Source organism: Microtus oregoni, unplaced genomic scaffold (assembly GCF_018167655.1).
Source record: "Microtus oregoni isolate MIOR12 unplaced genomic scaffold, Mior012 000055F_ref0000237, whole genome shotgun sequence".
Lineage (NCBI taxonomy): Eukaryota > Metazoa > Chordata > Mammalia > Rodentia > Cricetidae > Microtus > Microtus oregoni.
Window position 1 is genome coordinate 10,566,257 of NW_024543831.1, and position 17,244 is coordinate 10,583,500.

The 17,244-nt window shown below is 39.5% G+C and overlaps 2 protein-coding genes across 4 annotated transcripts in view; one reads left to right on the forward strand and one right to left on the reverse strand.

Annotated features, from left to right (window-relative positions):
* The window catches only part of LOC121438242 (protein NPAT), a 40,261-nt gene extending 30,474 nt beyond the window's left edge, over positions 1-9,787 (forward strand). Inside the window, exons 15-18 of one of the 3 annotated variants that reach the window (XM_041638434.1) lie at positions 16-124; positions 3,566-3,626; positions 3,720-4,854; positions 6,090-9,787. In XM_041638434.1, coding sequence (XP_041494368.1) covers positions 16-124; positions 3,566-3,626; positions 3,720-4,854; positions 6,090-6,167 — 1,383 coding nt within the window. In that variant the 3' untranslated portion in view covers positions 6,168-9,787. The remainder of the gene's footprint in view (positions 1-15; positions 125-3,565; positions 3,627-3,719; positions 4,855-6,089) is intronic. The other 2 variants (XM_041638435.1, XM_041638436.1) reach the window with 2 other exon arrangements.
* Positions 9,788-11,550: 1,763 nt separating this feature from the next.
* Acat1 (acetyl-CoA acetyltransferase 1) overlaps positions 11,551-17,244 on the reverse strand; it is a 28,159-nt gene continuing 22,465 nt past the window's right edge. The window contains exons 10-12 of the mRNA XM_041638645.1: positions 15,254-15,318; positions 12,812-12,969; positions 11,551-11,861 (exon numbers count right to left, since the gene is read on the reverse strand). Of these exons, the coding sequence (XP_041494579.1) occupies positions 11,741-11,861; positions 12,812-12,969; positions 15,254-15,318 (344 nt within the window). The 3' untranslated portion in view covers positions 11,551-11,740. The remainder of the gene's footprint in view (positions 11,862-12,811; positions 12,970-15,253; positions 15,319-17,244) is intronic.

Genomic DNA, 17,244 nt, shown 5'->3' on the forward strand with positions numbered 1-17,244 from the left:
TGTGTTTCCTTCTAGGTCCTTCATATGCCTTTAGCAGCACCTGTTTGTAACAGAAGTATTACTCAGTTCCCCATTCCTCAAAAATCTCAGAAGGCTCAGGGACTCAGAAACAAGCCTATTACAGGTACTTGTTCAAAGAGTTTGAACGTTGTGTTTGTGAAGCAGCAACTGAATGTTTTCTTTCTTTTTTGTTTTTTCAAGATTGCGTTTCTCTGTGTAGCTCTGGCTGAGCTCAGACATCTGCCTGCCTCTGCCTCCCAAGTGCTGAAATTAGATACCCAGAGAATGTTTTCTTGAATACCTTGTACATCCCTAACAAGCAATTCTCTTTCCCTTCAAGCAAGCAGTTTTTGATTGGACAGCTTTGATTCTGATAAATCCCTTTGTTTTGCTGAAGGCTTTAGGTTTTATCCATTGTTTCTCAGTATGTTCTTTGGAGCTGCCTAAAATCATAATTCCCATTTTTTTCAAACAATTTTGAAGTGTTTAACAAAATAAATGTAACACCTTCTCTTGTTCCCTGCTTTTGCAAGTGGTCCTACCATCTCTTTACATGTGTCAAAAAACTGAGTTACTCTTGACACACATTTCTCTTAGTTCAAGTAGTCATAACTTTCTGTCACATCAGTAGTGTTCTACCCTGTTTTGTTTTGTTTTTAAGAGCCTCAATTTTCTTGTTCATCCTATATTTCTTAGTTGAGTGACACCCCTGCCCCATACATATTAGAATATGTGACTTCCTACCTAAACAATTTTAGTAACTCCCAGTTGGTCACAGGATAAAACTGAAGCTCCTGGCCTAGGGTGGTGGCAAACTATAACCCGCACATGGGAGACTGAAACAAGAGGCTAGACCAGGTGGAACAAGTTAGTGAGATCCTTCTTGAGAAGGGAAAGGAAGTGAAGGAATTGCTCCCTGAGCATTCCCTAAGAATATTCTGGATTTCATTGGAGTGTGTTGTAATGTCTGTCTTTTTACTGCCAGTGTTATTAACTTGGAACTCCCTGTCCCCTCCCTCCCACCTCAGTTGTTTGTTTTTGATTAGTTTGGCCTAGGAACTTTTCAGTCTTGTTAATCTTTACAGAGAATCAGCTCTTTGTGAGATTCATTCTGTATTTATTTTAGTACCTGTTTCTTCCCTGATCTTTATCATTCCTTACCATCTGCTTTCCGCATTTGAGTTTGTTTGTTTGCTGGAACCTTCTGATGCATCATTGTTCCGTGACACTGTTCTTGGAGAGATGTGAACAAACATCTCCTCGCCCCAGATGAAGAACCAGGGAACAGACCATAGATCAGAATCTAACTTGGTGAACCAATGAGCTCTTTTAAATTTACTTACAGGAACTTGAGTGAGGGGTTACTTACAGCAAAAATGACTCAGACTCAAACTGTATCACCAAAGCCCACAAAAGCCTGGGTGACAGCTTACAAAATCTAGGAACCTGGCCACTCTGCACCCCCTAATAGATGTAGAAACCTGGAGTGTACTGTACAATCTATAGGCAACACAGCTGGCTGGAATCATTTCCAGGTAACTCTGGGGATCTGAATTTCTTCCAGGCAGGTAGGCAAATATAAAACTTTAAGTTTCACCTGACCTCCTAAAAGTACAGAAGTATAAATACTAAAAATTAATAATAACAAAAAAGAAATGAAAACATTTAGGGCAAAGCTTAAAATACAAACTAAAATTGATAAGGGATTTTTTTTTAATATTTATTTATTATGTATACAGTATTCTATCTGTGTGTATGCCTGCAGGCCAGAAGAGGGCACCAGACCTCATTACAGATGGTTGTGAGCCACCATGTGGTTGCTGGGAATTGAACTCAGGACCTTTGGAAGAGCAGGCAATGCTCTTAACCACTGAGCCATCTCTCCAGCCCCCCCCCCTTTTTTTTTTTTTTTTTTTTTTTTTTGGTTTTTCGAGACAGGGTTTCTCTGTGGCTTTGGAGCCTGTCCTGGAACTTGCTCTGTAGACCAGGCTGGTCTCGAACTCACCGAGATCCGCCTGCCTCTGCCTGCCGAGTGCTGGGATTAAAGGCGTGTGCCACCGCCAGGCTATAGAAGGATGTTTTCAGTTTGTATTTCTTCCTGGTTGGGGAGAGCCTTCTGGTTACTTTAGTTTAGTCTATAAGGAAGCAGGTTTGCCAAACTATCCATACATCTTCTTCCTGTTCTTGCCAGGGTGGGGGCTGTTGAGAATTAGATTAAGACCCCTTACTGCACCTCTGTTTTGATCCCCATTCTGCTGTTTCAAGTCTGTTAGTCCCATCAGGATGTTGTGACATGTTCACCATTCTGCTGCTTTTCCTGCAGTCTGAGGATCTGCTCATCTGGGTAGTGGCAGGCATGAGGAAATGGTAAGGGCCTTGTGCCCTTTTCTGGTACCTTATATATGGCCTGTTGCTCCACTCTCTTCTCCAGCTCCATTAAATTCAGCCTCCAGTTGGTACTGTCTCTGCCTGGCTCCTATAGCATCTGGTTTTCAGAGTTGTTTGATATCACTTTCCTGGACCCAACTCAGCATAACAGTGTGGTGTGGCTGGGTATACCAGCTGGCTTCTTTATGGAGAAAAGTCTGTCTAGTCTTATTTCATGTAGCTCTTCCTTTTTTTTCCTCCTCCACTGGTGATTTTATTACTTTGGCTTCCTGCTTTCTTCCATCCAAATTCCAAGTCTCACAAACACTACTTCTAGTTTATCATAGCTCCTTCTCTCAAGATGCTTTCTTACACTTAAGCTCTCTTGATCTAAGTACAGTTGACTTCTTTTCTCAGTTTCTTTGACATTTGCAGGTTCAGCCAACCACAGGCAGAATTTTGGAGAGTTGTAACTGCATTTGTGCTGAAGAGACTTTTCTCATTGTTTTTCCCTGAACAATACAGTATTAGCTACTAACATGATATTTCATATGAGTAACCTAGAGAATGATTAAAGGATATGCTTAAGTTCTGTGCAAGTACAGCTCCATTTTTCTGTAAGGAACCAAGCTATGTGCAGGTGTTGTTATCAATGGGATCAATTCACTCAGACGAACTGGTGTAGTAAGTGCCATTAAAAGCTGTAGTTCTTGAAGGCTGGATTTGTGTTGGCCTGAAATTAAGTCATTTAGTTTATATCTAGATTTTATTTATGAAATGAATGAATATGCTATAGAAAATTTAAGTATTTAAAAAAAAATAGTATAGCCAGTGGTGGTGGTGCATATCTTTAATCCCAGCACTCCGGAAGCAGAGGCAGGCAGCAGAGGCAGGCGGCAAGCGGACATCAATGAGTTCAAGGTCAGCCTGGTGTACAGAGAGTTCCTGGACAGTCGGGACTGTTATACAGAGAGCACCTGTCTCAAAAAACCAAACAATCAAATAAATCAATGAATAAATGAATAAAATTAAAAATAAAGAGAATAATATATCTATGAAAATGTTTTATTTGCAAATTAGCAGTCATTTAAATTTTTTCTCATGTAACATTATCATCTGGTTCATTTTTTTTTCAGTGGAGTATATATTTTCTTTCACAAATATTTTTCTTTTCTAATGAATTAACTTATGATTCCAGGAAAACAAGTAAATAATTTGACAGATTTGTCCAGTCTTTCAGGAGCATGTCATATGCAAAGGTAAGGATAAAATAATTTATACTGTAGATTATTAAAATGCTCAAATGACAAATTTCATGTTACTAAAAATGAGATGTTATACTTTCATTTCAGTAGAACTGAAGCTTCTGATAAGAATATAGCCCCTGAACTTGGGAAAAAATTAGAAGAGGTCACAATTCCCCTCTCAGCAGAGAGGACAGCTCCTGCCAGCAAGCCATTTGAAAGTCATAGGCGTGTGCTCTGTTTCGATAGCACTGTTTCTTCTGTGACAAATACGCAGGGGCCACAGAATAAGATGACCTCCCAAAACAAAGAAAAGAAGGACACGTCCTTTCCTGCTACTGACTTAGCCATTGTCCCCTCCACCTTAAATCCACTTTCTAATAGTACCGTTAAAAGAGAGAGAGAAAAAACTGTGCCCAAGATTTTATCTAAATCAGAAGCTGCCTTTAGCCGACACACCACTGTGAAAGAAATTCAGTCTGAAAAGAAAGTTTTCCCCACAGAAGTGGCCCTTGAGTCTTTCCATAAAGCAACAGCTAACAAGGAGAATGAGTTGTGCAGTGATGGGGAAAGACAGAAGAGTCCAGACTCTTCAAAACTGCCTGTTGGGCAACAGAATGGGAGCTTGCGGAATGAAAAAGCTATAGCTTCCCTGCAGGAGTTGACCAAAAAACAAGCCACGTCCTCAAACAATAAAAATGCTACTTCTATAGGTGGAACTGTGAAGGACCTAAAACAAGAGCAAAGTAAATCTACTAATTCTTTAATTGGTGCAGAAATATTGCAGGATGTTCCACTGCACAGCCCAGCAAATAGGATTGCTGATACTGATTTGCCAGTACCCCGGACACCTGGCTCAGGAGCAGGGGAAAAGCATAAAGAAGAACCTGCCGACAGTATGAAGGCACCCTCTAGTAGGCGCTTTGGTGAAGATGGCAGCATGCCCAGAATAATGGTCCCTCCTGTTACTGCAGACTTGCCTGCCTGCAGCCCAGCCAGTGAAACAGGCAGTGAAAATAGTGTGAGCATGGCTGCTCATACGCTTATGATTCTCTCTAGAGCAGCAATCGCTAGGACAACAGCAACTCCTCTGAAAGATAACACACAGCAATTTAGAACATCTTCAAGGAGCACTACAAAAAAGCGGAAAATTGAAGAATTAGATGAGCGGGAGCGAAACTCCCGTACTTCTACTAAAAATCTTGCAAATTCATCAGTACCAATGAAAAAGAAGAAAATCAAGGCAAGTTTAAAAGTTTTTCATTCCAGTTCCACTTCTGTCCCTTCCTTCAGTGTTCACATTAGATAGAGAGAGAACTTGGTACTGTTTTGCTACAGCTACCTGACCAAATGTATCCTCAGGACCATACACTTAGTAGTGTTTCCCAGTCGTGATGATATCATTCTTAGGAAAAGTGAATGTTTCTATCCTGATATCTATCACCCAGGATTTTTCATGGGAACACATAAAATGTGAAAGACTGGGAAACTACCATAACATGAATTACCCAGTAAAACACTACCTTACTTTCTTTGACTTGGAGTTTTCTACTTGTTTCCCCTCTCTTCCATGGTCTTTAAGAAAAATTCATGTCCCCGTGTTTTTTCTTACCATGATTGTCTTTAGTAAGGCAGTGCAAGGGTAGTAGCAATGATAAATGCATATATCTAAAATTTGTTTGTTTTACTGAGTAGACTGAATCGAAAATATGTGAGTACCATAGAGAAAATAGAATAGGTGGGGAAAAGGATATCTAGGTTTTGTGCCCTGCAACTCTGAGTTTGACCTGTTTCAACTGCTTGTCATCCCTGTGACTGTCCATGATTCTGTGCCTCATCATTTACCATAAAATCATACATCTTACTCTGTGGTTTTATAGTCTGCTATATAGTCTACTACTTCAAAAAGTATCTCTAGTTAATGGTAGGAACTTGGTGAGTGAGTGGTAATCTTTGTGTGTTAGCAAAGGGGTCAGATGGTAAAGGTACTTGTTCTCAAGACTGATGATTATGGAGTTTGATCCCTAGAAACCACATGGTAGAAGCAGAAAAGCTCCCCCAAAACAGTCCTCTGACTTGTGTACTCATCTGTGTATATGTGTGTGTACAAATGTGTTGCACACATACAAAATTAGTATAATAAAACAATATTTGTTAGTAATACTTTCTAAGGCCTATGGTTTTACAAACATGACCACCTTAAAGGAAGCATGTTCTCGTCTGACATTCACATAACATACTCGAGATTTGTTTCCTGCCTTTTGCCTAAACTAATATTTAATTACAATTAAAGTGTATTTTAACATTGGGTTGATAAAACCTGTCTGTCTTTCCCTGTAGAAATAAAATTTTGACAGAATCAAAAATGATGCAGTTTAATAGTAAAGAACTCTATATAATGTTTTAGGTGATCTGCTAAGAAAATTATCTAGCCTAGAGTTTATTGTTTTTCCTTCTCTCTTGTTTTTGTCTTCACAGAAAAAGAAGCTACCTAGTTCATTTCCAGCAGGAATGGATGTGGACAAATTCTTGCTGTCGTTGCATTATGATGAGTAAACCCCCTGATGTAGAGAACAGTAGCCGTTTAAAACTAATGTCCTTCAAACTGTGCGTGTAGGAAATGGGATCGCGACAGACTCTGCAAACATGACCTGCACTTTCATTGTACTGAGATTTCACTTTATATCTTAAGTCATGCTGTTTCTGAAGCAGCTTCCTGGTTTGTAAATAGACTTCCTTGCTATATTTTTATTTTAGAACAAAAGAAAATGTGCAAAAATGTAAGTAAAGCCAATCTGAAACTGTACAGCTTTGACACTGTATATTGTACATGTGTATATCGTGTAGAAATACAGCTTAAGTCAGCCTAGTTCCCACACTCTTGACTTCTATGATGCCTAAGGCTTCTGGAGTAGTTTCTCATCTCCTTTGTAGGAAGATGATGGTTATTCATATAAATTACCTTCAGCCAACATTAATAAGACACTTAAATATACAGCCACTAAGTAAAAAATAATGATGATAACCACCTCAACTTGTTAATAGAATACCTAATCAGAAAGCAGCAGCTTGATGATTACCCTCGGAATCAATACTTTATCACTCCTTTCTCATAAATTGCAGTAAAAACTATATTTCTGAAATTCTGTACTTTCTTCCAATCATCTGTTCTCTTTGTTTTAAAGAGATTTTTATAAACCATTTATTAAGTGTTCTGGTACTTCAATTATAAAATTTTACAGAACATTAAGTGGTTAGACTATTGAGCCATAAAAAATTTGACTTACGTAGTAGTTGAGATTTCTTTATTGTATATAAACTTTCCCTGAGTACTAGGGATACAAAGAATTGCACTAATTCATAGAATTTTTCACATACTAGTGACCAATGCACATTTAATTTAAATTTGTATGTAAAAGCTTATGTGGAGGATTGTCTTCTGGTGTCTTTGAAAGTCATGTCCATCATAAGATGTAAAAATACAAATCATAGTTCTATTGTAATTTAGTTTGCCCTAAAGTGGGGTGTGTAAATAACTGTGTCTGTACTTACCTATAGAGCATTGTGTTCCTAGAATGTTGTAAATACTTGTTCTCGAGGGCCTTAGGGAAGAGAGAGGTGCCTTCTCTGTGCTGACGGAGTGTGTTATAGAAGTAACAGTCAAGTTGAAAAGCTGGCTTAAACTTTAAAGTAATGACAGAAATTATCATTAATACTTGACCAATTGTGCCTAGATATTGAAGTGTTTTCGTAAGTCCTTTCTGTTTAACTAAATATCAGTATATTAGGATTTTTTTCCTACGAGTGTATATTTTATTAAAAAGTCACTTTCTTCAACCATTTTTTGTACTGGGCCTTTAACAAATAAATCCATCCCGCTGTAATAACAAAAAAGTTTTCAATATAAAAATTACGTCTTTAATTGCTAGACTTTACTGTATAAATTTATACTGAGAAATTTTTATATGACTGATCTAGTCCTAAGGAACTGAATAATCATACAGTTAATATTTACATAACTCAGTTTGGATCTCTCCTACAGTTAAGTTTGAATAAATGTATTTTCATTAACTTTACAAGTTTGAATTTATATTGGACAGTCCTATTTAGAAACTGTTGGTTCAATTTCTTTGCAGGTTAGTTAATTCTCACTGTTTTTTTAGGAATTCACATAATGCAGAAAATTGCAGATTTTCTTGTGTAATTGAAATCTATGTGCTACATTGTGAAAATTCGTACATAAGTTAACTCGTGATTTATGTAATAGTTGTGTGTGGTTTTTAGTCAGTGTCTCTCATGTAGCTCAGCTCACTTTGGATTCATTATATAGTCAAGTGACTTTTAATTCCTGATACTCCTCTCTACCTCCTAAATGCCTAGTATTGTAGGCATGTACCACACACAACTTCTTCAGAATTCTCTTCCTTGTTCTTTGGTGGGTTTGTTGTTGTTTGCTTGTTTTATTTTTTGAGACAAGGTCTCTATGTAGTCCTGGCTGACATCAAACTCAGAGATCTTCTGCCTCTGCCTCCCAAGTTCTGGGATTAAAGGTGTGTGTTACCATGCCTGGCCTTCAGGATTTTTAGTGAACTATCCTGAAGCACTAGATAGTAAGTCCAAAGACAGTCTGCACATACACACAACCAGAGAACAGTGTCAGGATGTTTTAATTCTCTATGCCATTCTCCCTTAGGACAAGGTCTCTCTAGGCCTGGAGCTTGATGATTTTAACCTGTGCTGACTGGTCAGCAAGTCCCAGAAATTCTCCTGTCTTCCTCTTTGTGGGACCCTCACCCCCCTTATTCTCAAAGGGGCGAGAAGAAATTTCCTAGCAGAATGTTTTCTCAGGAAGAATGTGGCCTTCCCCTCTCCCACCTGGGAGCATAAGGTCACTTAGCTCAGCCCAGCCAGCCAACCACCTGGTGATAAAGACGCAGAATGGGAGAGAGTAAAAGTCCTTGCCCCCGAGCCAAAGGAGCTTCAAAAGCGTCTTTGTAGTTACACCTTTAAACGCTTACCCCACAGAGGAGATACAATTCCTCTCTACCTCACTGCAGCGGGGGCAGAGATGGGTTCCAAACATGTTTGTATTATGCTAATTAAACCTTGCTTATTACAGTCTGGGCCTCTCTAGTGGTCTCTCTCTGGGGGTCGCAATCTGGGTACAACACTCCTGTCTTTGTTTCCCACATCCAGCAGCAAGGGTACAGGTATACAAGCCATTTTCATATGTGCTGTTCATATATAGGTGCTGAAGATCTGAATTTCCATGCTCAGCAAACACTTAGCCACTAAGTCACCTGCTCTGCCTTCATTTCATTGTTTTTAGGTGTTACAAATGGAAACATCACTGAGCCAATTTGTAAAGAAACATCTGTTTACATATTCATTTATTTCCTTAGACATTTTACTAGTTACTTTTCTGCCAACAAGTAGTTGTTTCTTCTAAACCACATATTTATACCTTGCAAGATGTATATTCAGCTAAATCATCACTTATTTCTCTAGGCTTTTATTTAACGTGTTTAAAATAGCAGTAGTTAACTTCTAAATCCATATGTAATTTGTTTGGGTAACTGGCGTGAAAAAATGGCGGAAAATGCTTTCTCCTGACTCATTTCGCAGTTTGTTAAAATCAGCTGTCCTTTCCCATGTTCATTTGTATTTCATCCTACCGCAGTTCACACTCTCAGCAGTTCTAAAGTCCGAAAGCTTCTGACAGCTAACTCCTTGTTCTCAAATTTAACTTAGAACCCACTTCATGGTAAAACATTGTCAAAGGGCCTGAGTCCTCTTACACTCTTCTATTTCATTCTATCTGAACAAACCCCAAATATTCTGAATTATTAAACAGGGCTTACTTCAAAAGTTGATAGTCAAGGATTTCAGGCTTGTATGACATTTACCTACATGTGTATGAACTAATACACTATGTGTATAGATTATGTTCATTGGTTGCATCATAACTCTAGCTGTTACTAAATATTAATTTTTTTCTCAAGTATGCCATTTCTACTTCCTGATTCAGAATCATGTTATTTCAAACTAAAGTTCCATTGAAATCAATTTTCAAAGTACATTAAAGTCATAGCTTAATTGATGCTAAATAGCAAGTGGAGGTAAAATTGGTGATTGGTGGCACAAACTTGTAATCCTAGCACTCAGATGGGGTAGGAGCATTGCCAGGATCAAATGGTAAGCATCATGAAGTAAATATCAATAAAGTTTATATATATATATATATATATATATATATATATATATACACACACACACACACACACACACACACACACACACAACATTCCTTCCATGTATGCTTGCATGCCAGAAGAGGGCACCAGATCATTCTAGATGTCTGTGAGCCACCATGTGATTGCTGGGAATTAAACTTGGGACCTCTGGAAGAGCAGTCAGTGCTCTCAACCTCTGAGCCATCTCTCCAGCCCCTCAATAAAGTTGTTTTTTTTTTTGTTTTGTTTTGTTTGTTTTTTTTGTCTTGGTTTGGTTTCATTTTGGGGTTTTGAAGCAGGATCTCTCTATGTAGATCTGGCTGACCTGTAGCTAACTGTAGACCTGACTGGCCTGAACTCCAAGAGATGAGCCACCATGTCTGGCACGCAGTAAATATATCCTTTCTTCTGTAACTCCACCTCTATTTATGTAGTGCTGGAATGGAATCAGGGCTTTGGGAATGCCAGGCAAACACAACCAAGGCCCTGTTCTCTCTTCTTGATGGACTGTTCCATTAATATATAGTGGCATTCTTTGGTGTCTTATATGAGCAGCTGCATCTGCTTGCTCTTAGCTTCTATTGAAGAGCATATTGTTTACCATTCTGCCAGTGTTAGTCTATGAGTCTGTCAGTATTTCTCTTGTAGACAACACTTTGATCATGTTTTTAATTGAGATACTTTTATTTTTAAGTTGAAGCCACTGAAAGTTTGGGCTGAGAATTTTCCCCATTATAATAGTTCTATTGATTTCATTCTTTCTTATTCTAGCTGCTGGTTTACTGAGCTGGGCATGGTCTATTCCATTCTCTCTGGTTCTCGGTTCCTCTCATAGAACTTACTCTTTGCCGTGCTCTCATATTTGTGACTGTTTCCTCCTGCTCTGTAGGATTCCTGTAAGGATTGTCAGTGCTGACTTAGTTGACATGAATTGCTATTGTTTATGCTCACTTGGAAGATTTAACCATCTACTTTTCATTGGTACTCATATAACTTTATTTGAAACCAATTTTGACTGCCCAAAGATTAAAGTTCAAAAACAGAAAATATAAAAAGCCACAGTCTTACTCTGTTCATTCTAATGGCAGAATGGGAAGTTTGCTGGGTGTTAAACAGATGATTTGGAGACTTGGGAAAGTCTAGGAGCCTTGTTACTGCAATTGCAATGGTGATCAGCAGCCTTCCTGAAGAAACCCATCTGTGACCTAATCCTATTTCCTTGGTATATTTAGATGTAAAAATGCTGGATCTCTAGTCTCATCAGGAGAGAGCCCCCATTACAAAGTATCTCAGGATGGCTTCTCTCTCCTTATACCAGCAGCTAGTGAGGTCAGGAAGCATAGTATCTCATATATCTCTGGCATCGGCAACATAGTGTGCAAGTCCTCCCTGGTTGTGTGACACCAAATATGGGTCCTGGAACCAAACATCATGTGCAAGAACAACAGATGCTCTTTGTTTTGTTTTTTCGAGACAGGGTGTCTTGTGTAGCCCAGGCTGACTGTCATGAGACTAGCTCTGTAGACCAGGCTGGCCTTGAATTCAGAGATCTGATCTGCCTGCCTCTGCCTCCTGAGTGCTAGGATTAAAGGCTGTGCCACTGGCACCTGGCTAGCAACAGATCTCTTAACCACTGAACCAGGTCTCTAGCACCAACACTGGTATTTCAAATAGTGGTGTCAGACTGTTCAAGTTTACTAAAAATATTAAAGAAGAAATTTTTATTTGTACTTTCAATAGGTTTTGGATATAATGATTATTTTTTTTTAAAAAATTTAATAGAAAATAATAAAAAATGAAAAACTTATGTTGAATATAAGCTGGCCCAAGAGAGTCAAGTTCACTTGAGCAGGGTTTCTGATCACATCGAACTGTCTCCTAAAACAGGCTGTCTGTCTACAGCTTCTCAATCAGCACAGCAGAAGCACCTCCTCCTCCATTGCAAATACTGGCCAGACCAAATTCTCCTTTCTTCAAGGCATGAGCCAAGTGAACAACAATCCGGGCTCCAGACATCCTAGGATCAAGAAAGCATTTGGTTCTTTAATGAAGGACAGAATTTAGAGCTAACCAGAAGAGTTTCCACTCCAAATTAACTTCTTGAAAACCTTATTAGCCAGAACTTGTAGCTGCATTAACTACGTTTCGGTTGAGGAAATGAGTTTCAGGAAGAGGTTACAGCTCTTACAAAAGCCTAGGTTTTGTTTTCTTTACTGTTCATCACTTTTAGTGTGCTGAATTGTTTGTGTTATCTTAACATAAGCTAGATAAAGAAAACACCAACAGAAGATCAGGCTGTGGATAAGACTCTAGGGTATTTTCTTTAAATAAATAAATAAATAAATAAATAAATAAATAAATAAATCTTTATTATGTATCCAGTGTTCTGCCTGCATGTATGCTTGAATGCCAGAAGAGGGCACCAGATCTCATCAGATGGTTCTGAGCCACCATATGATTGCTGGGAATTGAACTCAGGACCACAGTTGGTGCTCTTATTAACCTCTGAGCTATCTCTCCAGCCCTCTAGGGTATTTTCTTAGTGACTGATGGGGGAGGCACCATACCGGAAATGATGATCCTGGATTCTATAACAAGCCATGAGGAGCAAGCAAGTAAGCAGCACCCCTCCTTGGCCTCTGCATCAGGTTCCTGCCCTGTTTTGAGTTCCTATACTGAGTTCCTTCAACCCTCTCCTGGCCTCTGCATCAGGTTCCTGCCCTGTTTTGAGTTCCTATACTGAGTTCCTTCAACCCTCTCCTCCCCAACTTGCTTTAGGAGTGGTGTTTTGTCACAGCAGTAGAAACTCCGACTCAGACACAGATTTCAGAACACAGATGTGCTAAGTCTGTTCGCTGTGGGATGTGATCACCCAGAAATCATGTTTGAGGGACACAGTGAAACAGCTGATAGATAGATAGTAGAGGCTACTATTAACTTGGGTGGGTTATTTGTTACAGTACTAACCCGATTGGATGGCCCAGAGAAACAGCTCCTCCATGGATATTCACTTTTTGAGGATCAATCTCCAGCATTTTAATGTTGGCCAGTACAACCACACTGAATGCTTCATTTACTTCCCACATGGCAATGTCTTCCTTTTTCAATCCTGCATATTTAAGAACCTAAAAATAAATTTTAGATGGTTATCCAGATATTTAGCAATCAACTTGTTTTTGTTATTTTCTGGAATTTTACAGTTTTGGTTTATATTTCCCCCTTGATGTAATTAGTTACTTAAATAGGAAAGGCTTTCCTTTTCTTTTCTTTTTGAAAGAGTTTGTTTTCAAATTTTGCTTTTCTCCTTGTATTATAATCAGAATTTTGTTTTCCATGCATTATGATGTCTACTTTTAAGAGATACAGAAATTTTTATGTAACTGGACATTCCACATGTACTCTACATGACAGTACATCATGCTGTATGTCCCTAACATGTATCTTGCTGGCTGTATGTTACTTAGTTCTATGTTCTTGCAGAGTTTTGTCTGTTCCCACACGTCCCCTCAGTTCCCTAGAAAAGCTGTGGGATTACCTCAGACACAAATACCTTCTGTGAAGTCTTGATCGTGTTTTGTTTCACTAGTTCCTCATCTTGAGGGGAAGGGATTTTTGGGCTGATTATCCTTATGATAATAATAACTTTCTAAAAAAATATTTATTTAAACAGCTAGGATTTACTTTTGGAATGCAAAGATTGTTCAACACATGAAAACATAGAAACAGGGTGAAGAAAAACTGAAATTATTATTTATTGTAATTGATACAGAATAAACCGTTAATAAAACACAAAAAAATATTTATTTATTATGTATACAATATTCTGTCTGTGTGTATGCCTTCAGGCCAGAAGAGGGCACCAGACCCCATTACAGATGGCTGTGAGCCACCATGTGGTTGCCGGGAATTGAACTCAGGACCTTTGGAAGAGCAGGCAATGCTCTTAACCACTGAGCCATCTCTCCAGCCCCCGATAATAATAACTTTTAAAAAATATTTCTAGTTTGTCATAGCCAGAACATGGAAACAACCTAAATGCCCCTTAACCGAAGAATGGATAAGGAAACTGGTACATTTACACAATGGAGTACTACACAGCAGAAAAAATAACGACATTTTGAATTTTGCAGGAAAATGGATGGAGCTAGAAAACATTATCTTGAGTGAGGTTACCCTGACACAGACAATTATGACATGTACTCACTCATAGGTGGTTTTTAAACATAAAGCAAAGAAAACCAGCCTACAAACCACAATCCCAGAGAACTTAGACAACAATGCAGACACTTAAGAGAGACTTACATAGATCTAATCTACATGGGAAGTAGAAAGTAGAAAAAGACAAGATCTCCTGAGTAAATTGGGAGCATGGGGACCTTGGGGGAGGGTTGAAGTGGGGAAGGGAGAGGCAGGGAGGGCAGCAGAGAAAAATGTAGAGCTTGATAAAAATAAAAATTTCTAAAGTCCTCTTTCCTTAGAAATTTTGCCACTGGCTGCAAATCTAGAGCATTAACTTTCAGTGAGATCTGCAGCTACTTGTGTTGTGTCTGGACCTTCTCTAGTCTATGTCTACATCTCCTTTTTTTTTACCTGTAAACTATTCCCAGATGTCAGCTCTAGCCGGATGGGCAGTATACACCTGCAGTCCTAACTCTCTGGAGGCTGAGGTAGGAGGATCTCAAGTTCAAGACCTTTTCACACAAACAAGAGGTCAAGGTGAGGACATCCCTTGTAAGCATATATTTGCTGAACACATCTGAGATCTCCGAACCCTGAGCCCCTGAGGTTCAGGGTTCCACGTCCTGAGCATCTTTGTTTGCCTATGACCTCTTAATGTGTTCACACAGGCTTGGTATGTCTGCCTTTAAAAGCACAGAAAACAATGTGGATTTATTGTATCTAGTGTTAACTCTTCCCTGCAAGACATACAGTCCATGGTTCCTGTCAGCATGGAGAAACCTCTGCAAGCAGCTACTTACTTTCTATTCTAGACTGGGTACCTTTCCTTTACCACACCAGGTGTATGCATTCAGCATCATATTTACAGGTGATGCAGCTAGCCACTTATAATCTGTTCTAATGAAGGTAATTTTGAGGTTTCCTCTCATAACTATTTTCTGAAGTGAACAGACTCAATACCAAATTATCACTGTTCTGCAAATGAACATGTAAAATGTAAAAACTGCAATCTTTTTTTGGGGGGGAGGGGTGGGATTTTCGAGACAGGGTTTCTCTGTAGTTTTTGGTGCCTGTGCTCTTGTAGACCAGGCTGGCCTCGAACTCAAGAGATCCGCCTGCCTCTGCCCCCGAGTGCTGGGATTAAAGGCGTGTGCCACCATCGCCTGGCAAAAAAACTGCAATCTTAATACAATAAGCAAAGCACAAGTTAGCAAAATCACCTTTTCTTACCTTAGGTACAGCATATGCAGGCGCAACTGGAAAATCAATAGGATCTACAGCAGCATCAGCAAATGCTGAAAAAGAAACACTGTTAAACTCTTCTACATATGCCCAAAGATTCATCCATGTATATAAGACTCAAAAGCAAAGCTAACAAGTAAATGTGCATTGCCTAATCTCTGTGCCGTGTGACTGTATTTGCTCTTTTTTATTTTTTATTTATTTATTTTAGTTTTTCTGAGACAGGGTTTCTCTGTAGCTTTGGAGCCTGTCCTGGCACTAGCTCTTGTAGACCAGGCTGGCCTCGAACTCACAGAGATCCACCTGCCTCTGCCTCCCGAGTGCTGGGATTAAAGGCGTGCACCACCACCGCCCGGCCTGCTCTTTTTTATTTTTTAAGGCAGGGTCTCACTATGTAGCCGTGCCTATGCTGTAACTTACTCTATAGACCAGGATAGACTCACATTCAGGACATCCCTGCCCCAACCTTCTAAGTGTTTGGATTAAAGGTGTATACTACCACACCCAGCTACACATTTGCTCCTTTCGTAAGATTCTGTTCTTAATAAAATTTAGTCTCTAAGACACTGATTTGTCTGGAAAGAGGTTAAAACTGTGGCACTAGGACAGTGGCTCTCAACTTTCCTAATGCTCTGACACTATAAATACAGCCTCATGTGTGGTAACCCTCAACCATAAAATTATTTTCATTGCTACTTCATAATGAATTTTGCTACTGTTCTGAATCGTAATGTGTCTGCTATGTGACCCCTGTGAGGGGTGTGTTTGGATCACAGGATGAGAACTGCTGGTCTGGGAGCAGTTGCAAGCATATGCTGTTCTACTAGAGGACCAGAGTTCAGTTCTCAGCACCCACACCAGTCATCTCACAACTGTCTCTAACCCCTAGGGGGCAGCAATGCTGGCACATGAGAAGTGAAAGCGAAGCATGCCCCCCCCCCCTGAAGCACGCATGGGCAGGCCATTTATATTGGGTTTCATGGTCTAAGTTGATGAGGACGACTGACCAGGTCTCTTCCTCAAGGAACAGGTTCCACCAAGAAACAAACTTGGATCGCTAGATTAGGAGTCCAGAGCATTAACCATTACACCACAAGAGCTGGTGCATCAGGGGTAGAGCTCATAAGGCTGTTAGTTCAACCCCAAGTACCACAAATATAAGTTAGTCATGACAAGCTAAGAATAAAATAGTAAATGTATTATAAATTCTATTTACAGAGAAGACACTGTAAACAAACTGCACTTTCACTTCATGGCTGCCTAGACCCCAAATAATCACAAAGATAACAGAAGCTATTGATTACAACACTGTCTGGCTGATGGCTCAGGCGTATTTCTAGCTAGCTCTTACATCTTAGATTAACCCATTTCTATTAGTCCATGCATTGCCATGTGGCCCTGGCATTACCTCATTTTCTGCATACATACCTTTTTCCCTCACTGCCTGGCTGCCTGACTCCACCTACTTTTTTTTCTTTAACCAATAAAAGCAACACATACAGAAGGACATCCCACATCTAGACACAACAGATTTTAAAGGTAAAAATAAGGGCTGACATGATGTCTCCCTCAGTAAAACACTCACTGTACAAAGTATACAGACCTGAGTTCAATCTCTACACCCCAAGCAAAGGTAGAAGGAGAAAACCAGCTCCACAGAGTTGTCTTCTGACCTCTACACCTCATACATGCAGACACTGAGTAAGGTTTCTCTTTGTAACAGCCTTAACTGTCCTGTTCTACAAAAGAACTCACACTCAGAGAAATCCATCTGCCTCCGCTTCCTGAGTGCTGGGATGTGCCACCATGCCTGGCATGGGTTTTTGTTTGTTTGTTTGTTTTTAAATAATACTCTTTTTTAAAAAAATTGGGGCGGGGTATTTGTGTGAGAGTGGGCATATGCATGGCATGGCATCTGTGGAGGTCAGAGGTGGGAATGAGTTCTCTTCCTTCTACCATATGAGTTTCAGGGCTTCAAC